This window comes from Hibiscus syriacus, unplaced genomic scaffold (genome assembly GCF_006381635.1).
Source record: "Hibiscus syriacus cultivar Baekdansim isolate YM2019G1 unplaced genomic scaffold, ASM638163v2 tig00110053_pilon, whole genome shotgun sequence".
NCBI lineage: Eukaryota > Viridiplantae > Streptophyta > Magnoliopsida > Malvales > Malvaceae > Hibiscus > Hibiscus syriacus.
The window spans coordinates 751,495-761,411 of NW_024062577.1; the positions used below are offsets into that span (position 1 = coordinate 751,495).

General features: G+C 37.5%; 1 protein-coding gene and 1 pseudogene across 1 annotated transcript; one reads left to right on the top strand and one right to left on the bottom strand.

Annotated features, from left to right (window-relative positions):
* Positions 1-2,675: 2,675 nt before the first annotated feature.
* Positions 2,676-5,137, top strand: LOC120214163 (heat shock cognate 70 kDa protein-like). Its single transcript, XM_039212130.1, has 2 exons — positions 2,676-2,992; positions 3,325-5,137. The coding sequence occupies exons 1-2, from the start codon at positions 2,779-2,781 to the stop codon at positions 5,040-5,042; spliced, it is 1,932 nt and encodes a 643-aa protein (XP_039068061.1). The 5' UTR covers positions 2,676-2,778; the 3' UTR covers positions 5,043-5,137.
* A 752-nt stretch (positions 5,138-5,889) lies between these two features.
* LOC120214165 lies at positions 5,890-7,461 on the bottom strand (annotated as a pseudogene).
* Positions 7,462-9,917: the final 2,456 nt, after the last annotated feature.

Below are 9,917 nucleotides of genomic sequence, written 5' to 3' on the forward strand. Positions count from 1 at the left end.
TCGAATGCATTTGATGCACCAGCCATGCATCGATACACTCAGGCTATTTTGAAACATCGAATGCATTTTATACATCGATGCACTCTTAGTGCACCGATGCACTAAGGGTCTAACAGTCAAAATATTTGAATTTTACACTTGATGCATAAATACACCTTGGGTATGCATCGATGCACTGACGCTCCCAACTGATTTAATTAATTGTTTTCACACTTAAACGACTCTATTGACTCCACTAATCATCCCCAATGTTCAGAATCATTTGAAGGAGTATTTAAACAAGCTTAGAAGCCATTGATCAATAACAAGAAAACACAAGCAACAAGAATCAAGAGAGAATCAAAGAGAAAGCATCAAACCTCAAGTTTATGCAATTCAAGCCAAATTTCCTTTCAATATTCATTTTGCTTTCAAGAACACAATTTGTGCTCGATTGTAATTATCTTTGAGTGTTCTTATCTTGTTCTAGAATTGTGCAAACATATTTCCTTGTGAGGTTTTCCTTATAAGTTTGCAAATTTGTGTATTTCTCTTTGAAAAAGAGTGTGCTCAAGAATTGGGGTATAATTCTTGAGGGAGTTGTAAGGTTACTCTTTGTCCTCAAAAGAAAGAACAAATTAGTGAATTTGTTGGAAAATCCTTAGTGTGGATAGTTAAGGTAGTGGACGTAGACTTTGGTTGAGAAAGTCGAACAACTCTAAATCGCTGTGCAACTTCTTTCAATTTTTTGCAAAAACCTTCCACCAATTTTTAAATTGCCAATTCACCCCCCTCTTGGCTGATTCCATCGATCGATTAACTCAACAATTGTATTTTACAACTCGAACTTAACATAATTTTTTTGAGTCGAGTCGAGTTTAATAAATTCAAGTCGAGATATTCGAGTCGAGTTATTCAAGTTTCTATGCTAATTTCATTATAATTATTTATATTATTATGGTAAGGATTGGTTTTAATTTTTCGACTTTCTCTAACCATATAAGATATATATATATATATATATTCATATTATAATGTTATTTAATATATCAAATACAATCTAAAATTATAAATATATTCATAATATTATATTTTCTTTATTTTGAGGATAAAATATTGATGAGAGTATAAAAGAGTCAATGAATTGATGGGGAGAAAGAAATTGTAAACAATTGCAGCGAAAAAACTAAATTGAATAAAATGCAACATTAAGGGTCTAAATAAAAAAGAGAGTACATTTTCAGTAAAAAAATAAGAATTGAAGTTATATAAGTATTTTATAGTGGTATATGAGCACATGGTTCAAATTTGGTAAAAACAGACTTAAAATAAATGATGAATTAAAGAAATAAGGAAATTATGAAAAATTGAGGGATTAAATTGAAAAAAAGAAAACTTGTTGTCAAAAAGAGGAATTAAAAAATACATATGCATTCTATGATGGTTTAGAAGCAAATGGTTTTAAATTTGTTAAAAATAGACTTAAAATGAAGGATGAATTGAATGAATAATGAAATTATGGACTAAATCGTAAAACTATCAAAATACATGGTCAAGTTTTCAATTTTTTTAGTAACTCAAATTTTCCAAATTTTAACTCGATTCTAACTCGAAAAGTAAATTGATAATTCGAGTTGACTCGAATATCTCGAAATTGAAAAAATTTGATTTTTCGAGTCGAGATGAGTTTTGCTAACCCTTAGTTGTTTCACCAGAAAATGTCCCAAACCCAATGAATTTCGACTGCAACTTTAGTTTTCTCACTCTGATCTCCTATTTTTGGACTTAATAACATGTTCAAAAAAAAATGGAGGTTGAATTCGAACTCAGGGAGTCGAGACAAAGCATCCCATGAAATATAGGACCAAACTACCATTAATTTCGACAATCAATGGCGATTGATGTTTTGGTGTTCTCACTTTTGATCAAATTCGGAGCATGTTTCGACAAAATGAGTTTGGATTTAGACTCAGGGGATCGAGACGAAGTGACCAATAAAACCTGTGACCAAATGACCACTATCTATGGTCGTCGACGGTGACATCTAATATCGACGAACATTAAACAACCACCTTTTATTTTTATTTAGATTTTAAATTATTTTTATATTAAATAATAATAAAAACATATTACTTCATACTAAAATAATAATAAAATAATTCAGGACGATCAAAACAAGAACAATTCAAAAAGTTTAGTGAGTAAATTTAAAAATTGAAAGTATAATGATTGAAATAGGAGAAAGAGTAAAGCTAAGTGAGAAATAGTGTCGTTTACCCATATATATTTCATCTCACGGAGTAAAAGAAATACGGTACGTTCATAAAGACCTTTTTCGTCTTTTCCCATTATACCTTGCTTAATGCATAATTCGAAGACAAAAAAAAAAAAGAAAAAAAAAAAAGAAATTTTATTCATCTAGGTAGAATCTTCTTGGATGGTACGGTCCAATGAGAACAGCTTTAATTTGATGCCGCTATTCGGTCATTGGGCGTCAGATTTGAACGGACGGTAAACATCCCTATCAATATAAAATTCAATTTTACTGACGTGGCGGTATCTAAATGGAACGCCTAAAAATCTGGAACAATCAGGAATTTTCGAAGATCGGACCGTTCCTAGAGTCCGGAGGTTTGGAACATTCTAGAAACGAACTTAGAAAATCTCTATATAAATCAACTCAATTTCCCCTTTCTTCTAAATTAAAAGTCGAAACAGTCGTTCTTCCCATTGACATCTTCATTTTTACCAACAGCTTTTGTTAGTCTCCGTTTACACAACAAATAGAAAAGAATAGTAATGGCCGGTAAAGGTGAAGGTCCGGCTATCGGAATCGATCTCGGAACCACTTACTCTTGCGTTGGCGTTTGGCAACACGATCGTGTTGAAATTATCGCCAACGATCAAGGTAACAGGACGACGCCGTCTTATGTTGGCTTTACTGACACCGAGCGTTTGATCGGTGATGCTGCAAAGAATCAGGTCGCCATGAACCCTTTGAACACCGTCTTTGGTAAGCTTTAACTCTGTTTCCCTTTTTCTTATAGCTGAAACTTCGCTTCCTTTTTTTGATATCTATTGGATTCGAATCTGTCTTGCGTAGTTTAAATCTATGATAAGGTTATTTTTTTATTAAGTTGTTAGATTTGAACTTTCCTAAGATTATGAAAGATTTGACGAGCAATGGTTGTTGCTCGAGTTAGATTCTCATTCAGATCTGAATCTAACTAATTGAATCTAACTAATTAAGTAATTCCAATACACGAAAATATTATTGTTTATTCATATGAATTCATCATCTATTAAATCTGGTTCGGGTAAAGTAATTTGAATTTATATTTGCAGATGCAAAGAGGTTGATTGGTCGTAGATTCAGCGATTCCGCTGTTCAGAGTGATATGAAATTGTGGCCATTTAAGGTCATCCCTGGGCCTGGTGATAAGCCCATGATTGTTGTCTCCTACAAAGGTGAGGAGAAACAATTTGCTGCTGAGGAGATCTCATCTATGGTCCTCATAAAGATGCGTGAGATTGCTGAGGCCTACCTTGGCTCTACTATTAAGAATGCCGTGGTTACTGTCCCTGCATACTTCAATGACTCTCAGCGTCAGGCAACAAAGGATGCTGGTGTCATAGCCGGTCTTAATGTCATGCGTATCATCAACGAGCCGACTGCTGCTGCCATTGCTTATGGTCTTGACAAGAAGGCTACCAGTGTTGGTGAAAAGAACGTCTTGATCTTCGATCTCGGCGGTGGTACATTTGATGTCTCTCTTCTTACCATTGAAGAGGGTATCTTTGAGGTGAAGGCCACTGCCGGAGACACTCATCTTGGGGGTGAAGATTTTGATAATAGAATGGTGAACCATTTTGTACAAGAGTTCAAGAGAAAGAATAAGAAGGACATTAGTGGTAACCCTAGAGCTCTTAGAAGGTTGAGGACTGCTTGTGAGAGGGCGAAGAGAACTCTCTCATCAACTGCCCAAACCACCATTGAGATTGACTCCTTGTACGAGGGTATTGATTTTTACTCGACCATCACGCGTGCTCGATTCGAGGAGCTTAACATGGATCTCTTCAGAAAATGTATGGAACCGGTTGAGAAGTGTTTGAGGGATGCCAAGATGGACAAGAGAAGCGTCCACGACGTTGTGCTTGTCGGTGGTTCTACTAGAATTCCCAAGGTCCAACAACTTTTGCAAGATTTATTCAATGGAAAGGAGCTTTGCAAGAGCATCAACCCTGACGAGGCTGTTGCCTATGGTGCTTCAGTGCAAGCTGCTATCTTGAGTGGTGAGGGTAACGAGAAGGTGCAGGATCTTTTGCTCTTGGATGTCACCCCTTTGTCGCTCGGTTTGGAAACTGCTGGTGGTGTGATGACCGTTTTGATTCCGAGAAACACCACGATTCCCACCAAGAAGGAGCAAGTCTTCTCTACATACTCTGACAACCAGCCTGGTGTGTTGATCCAGGTGTACGAAGGTGAGAGAACAAGGACCAAAGATAACAACTTGCTAGGTAAATTTGAGCTCTCTGGTATCCCACCAGCTCCTAGAGGTGTCCCCCAGATCACAGTGTGCTTTGACATTGATGCCAATGGTATCTTGAACGTGTCTGCGGAGGACAAAACCACTGGACAGAAGAACAAAATCACCATTACAAATGACAAGGGAAGGCTTTCCAAGGAGGAAATAGAGAAAATGGTTCAGGAAGCGGAGAAGTACAAATCTGAAGATGAAGAGCTCAAGAAGAAAGTTGAGGCAAAGAACACATTGGAAAACTACGCGTACAACATGAGGAACACGGTGATGGATGAGAAGATTGGTGGTAAACTTGGTGCTGAAGATAAGAAGAAGATTGAAGATGCAATTGAGCAGGCCATCCAATGGCTAGACAACAACCAGTTTGTGGAGGCAGATGAATTTGAAGACAAGATGAAGGAACTGGAGAGCATCTGCAACCCCATCATTGCAAAGATGTACCAAGGCACTGGTGCTGGCATGGATGAGGATGCTCCATCAGCTGGAACCGGTGCTGGCCCCAAGATTGAGGAAGTTGACTAAGCAATTCGTCATTTTTCTTCGGATTTTGATTTTCGTTATTCGGCTTTGAATGTTTTCTGTCCGTGTCGAATTTATTGAATATGGGTTACAAGAAACGTAAATTCTGTTGGCTTTGTTACTAATATATAAAAAGATGCAAGTTTTACTTTAATTCAGTTGTCCTCCTTTTCTAATTTTCCATAGAACGGGTAGCTGTGGATTTGGATGACTGCCCCCGCAATAGGCAAATTTGGCTACTCAGGCAAAATGAAGGAAAACTTGCTATAGACCGAGTATTTCTGTTTGTTCATTTGTTGAAATATACCCAATATTTAAATAAAATATATAAACATGAAGATTTATCCTCTAAATACACAAAAGTCAATTACAATTAAAAAAAAGTAGAGATGGCAAAATAATTTAACATCAAAATTTTGATTTAATCTGATAAAATTCGAAATATTTAAAAATAATTTAAAATTAGGTCAATGTTAAGTAGATATACTTCAACCTGAAATATATATTAAAAAAATATACTTTATATGCTTAAGATTTACTTCTCTTTTTGTTTCTTCTCATTTGGTCTTCCATCCCCCAATTCCACATTCCCACCATTAACTAGGAAAACCGAGTGCTCTTCTCACTACTGAGTGCGGATGGTATTGCCTTTCTAGCCTTCTTTTGTAGGCACCCATTTTCATGTATGCAAGAAAATAAGAATTTGTTTCAATTTGTTTCTATTACTTTCTTTATAACAATGAATGACATCAAATATATTTATGACAATCAGTTACAGCAACAATCAAATGCCAACCATAACCAGGGGTAGGGACCCTAGAAATTAGCCAGCAAAATCTGAACAACACAAGTGCCAGATACCTAGCCCAGAAATGTCATAAAAAAAGGTCAGGAAAACAATGATACATCAACCCTAAATGCCTTGTACTTTCATGTCAACATGAGACCACTCCCTCCAAAGCTTCGGCAGCAGGCAGACACGGATTTCGTGTTCTTCTGGCACCACGGGCAGTTTCGGAACCATAATTTCAAGCACAGAACCTGTACCATCATGATATGCTTCGATGTTAGCATCTTCGGGTATTCGAGTCGACAATGGTATCTCTCTAACAAATTCCCCAGGAGGGCAATGCTCCGAAGCTGAATCGGTCAGCTGGAAAGTTCTATCACGTCTCTTGATGAAAGGCATCCGAGATGTGCTCACACATGATAGCTTAATGATGCCATGAGTGAGAGTATTCCACCATGAAATCTTTACCTTTTGAAGATCAACAAAAGGCAAGCTTATAATGATCAAATAACCTGCTTCATCTTCGTAGATGGTTTTTGCAGCTGTAACGGGACCAGAAACGTTCTTCATTACCCCACTGAGTTCGTTTAACCAGTGGGGCTCATTGGGGTGAAGTTCAATATCTGGAATGACAGCCGAGTGGCTATCATCGTCATTTCCATGTATGAAAAAGTCTTTCCGCCTTTTATTGTTCATCAGAGATAAGTCCATACCATTGATCCCGTCACCATTGCTGTGGTTAGATGGTTGAGTGGATAGATTGAGCCCAGAACCGTTTATCAGCTTCTTCGAGTGAGAATTTGGTACACTTTTTATCGCAGGCCGTTCAAGCTCGAAATCCGTATTTGGAAGGTTTCTCCATGAACTGAAATCACTAGCTTCAGGTGGAATTCTGAAGTTCAAGTCCCTACCCGTAAGCTCCATCCACCTTTTTCCTTCTTCCTCATCAATAGCCATGAGATTTGGTGACGGAACAACCTCGACCCCGTGCACACATTGAGGATTCGAAAGTCCTCTGTAGTGCTTCCGCTGCATCCGGTGCGAACGGACGAATCCCTTATCGGCACTGAAGGGAAACGACGGTTCACCTTGGCGAGAATGTCCATTCATGTAACTTCTAAGCTGCATTTTACCCAATGCATTCTCGGGTCTCTCCTTGAAACCCCACATATACATATTCTCCATATCATGCTGAACCATGAAAACATCCAAATTGAGATCTGATTTATTGAAACCAGAAAGAGCCCCATTTGCATCACGAGTAACCATGGCCTTTGATTTGTCATTCATAGCAGGTTTGAAGTAAAAACTAAAGAAAAACCAAGCACCCCATATACTATCTACCCTTTTCGAACATTTTCGACCGTTTTTGGGAACTGTTAGGTAGTGCTCAGTATCATAAGCTTGTGAACCGAGCCCAACATCCAAAATATCACAGTGGTCGGAGTTCCATGGCATGGGGGTAGGGCTCGGCTCGGCCGAGAGAGGCAAATTGATATCTGGCGGACGAGAAAGAACAATCTGCCTACTCGTTTCTAATTCCAATTCCTCGTGAAAGGAAGCACTTGAATCCATAGACAAGAGAGTTGAAGGGTGATGGTTCTCCATTGACAAGGATACCAGGAGATGACAATCTTCCAATTCAGATTATCAAAGATTTTCCATTTTCCAACAAAAAAAACAGTTAAAGAATTCAACAAAATGACAAATCTTATGAACAAATCTTTCAAAACCCAGAGTTTAGCAATCAGAAAACTAAACAATGCACACAATGAACGAAATTATTAAAGATACCACAAAAAGAACATTAGAAAAAATAAAAGACTAAGCTTTTCCTTTCCTATAGATCAACATCGAGAGAGAGTTTAAACCAAAGCTGCTGAAGAAATACAGTATTTAACCTAAACACAGAATCTCTCGAAATCCTCCAAACACGTGGGAAACACTGAATCAAAAACAACAAAACCATCAAAAAAACGAAACTCAAATCATAATTTTCATAATATGAACAGAAAAAAGAACAAAATTTTAGGAGTAAGAAGGAAAAAATATTAAACTTTGATATATATATATATATATATATATATATATATATATATATATATATATTTATATGAAAATTTCTAGAAGATAAATGAAGGGATCCTTAAACAGTACGTTTTGAGATAAGCATGGAGAAACCGATAAGAAGAAAGAGCTCCATGAGCAATTATGATGCTTATCACCACCCACAAAAATAGATACCCATTTTTTCCCGACTAATGAAAGAAACAGACACGTAAAGCACCGCCTTACATTAGACTGTGAGGTTCCATTGGTAAAAGCCGACACTAGATATAACCGATTGAACTCGGCTTTACTTAATGGCGACGATGCACTTTTTCAATTATTTTCTAGACTTAAATGCACAAGTAACCCTTATAAAAATTAACTGACTCTTATTCCCATATATAATGAAATAAAGGAGGTAATATAATAAATTGTCTCTAACATCAGATTAATAGTAACCCTTAAAATATATCATTACATCAAGTTACACTTAAAATATCTTTTTGAAATGACCATCCAGCTCAGTTGGTAGAGTACAAGGTTTTTAACATTGAGGTCGTGGGATCGAATTTCACGGAGGGCATTTCATAATTTGGAGGTTTCTTACGGAAGCTGCTCTCAACCTGGTGTTGGGGGTAGCCTACTATCTTATCTTCCCCTTACCCCATACATATGGGAAAAAGAGACAGTCATTTTTTATTTCTAAAATTTAAATTATTATCTTATTTAACTCACTCAGTTAGTTTCGTTAAAAAATACTTCGTTAAAAAATAAAATGATAAATTATATATTTAATTACTCAATTATTTTGTGATCTTATTTTGGTCATTTAAATATTTTTTTCTTCCAAAATAAACACTAAACTTAAATTTTATTTCATTTTAGTCACCAACTATCCATCTCCCTGCTTTCGCTTCCAGATACTGCATTCATTTTTTGCTTTTGATTTCTGAGCTACTATTTCACTTGCTCTCCTGGTGGAGGAGACTTTCAGGCGACTAAACGACACCGTTCATTTGAAACTGATCCACGAGACTCTATCAAAGAATAAAAATTAAAGAAGTTCACCGTCTCGAGACTCAACCACAAACTTTGCTCCTGCCTCGAAGATTACCACCACCACAAGCACGAAGACGACAACAAGCAAGAGGTCTCTCAAAGAGAATGTGGCCCTCTTGGGACTATGAAGTATCGTGGAGTCCACTGAAAGCCTTGAGGGGGTTACCCTGCTGAGATACGAGAACTACAGTCCAAGGAGAGGCGGTGGCTTGGCATTTTCGAAGCGACTGAAGAGGTTGCTTGTGCTTATGATTGTATTGCTCGTGCTATACAGGGGATATAGGATCGAATCCATTTTTTCTACCCTGTGATCGAACCTCATTCAACCAACAACGGTCATCTTCTTCCTCATCCGTTCAACTTCTCTACGCAAGCACAAATCGTCCACCACAAGCACCGTCATTGGCCACCATTTACAAACCCCCAAGTGGGAGAATTCTCTGTGGGGTATGAGCCTCAGAGAAACGCTTCTTTTGACATGCTTTTATCATGTGACCTGTAACACCTCAATTTAGGGGTAAAAATTAAGAAATTATAAAGTGGTGGATTTAATTGGTATTTTGAAAGAAACAGTGGGTTCAATTGTAAAATTTTAAAGTTGGCAGACCGTTTTATGAAGTGTAGGAAGTTCAGTGGCTAAACTCTTGGTTTAACTATTTTTAAATATGAGATGTTATAAACCCCAATCCCCCGTATATTTTCTGGAAATATTTCCAGTTTTCCCTCTCCCTCAACCCAACTTCCAACTCCGATCTACTCGTCGTTCGACCTCCGATCGATGAGTCGAAACCACCATCGTGTTCGTTGTTAACCAAGGAACAAAACCCCTCAAACCTTTCGTCGTGAATTTCAGTCGGAAGTATCGTCGGTAATAACTCGATTTTAGTTGGTTTTTCATCGATTCACGACGATCGGGTCATCCGTTTACGACACCTCCCGCACCATCGTGTTCCTTGAGCCGTTCCGAGTCCACCGGTATC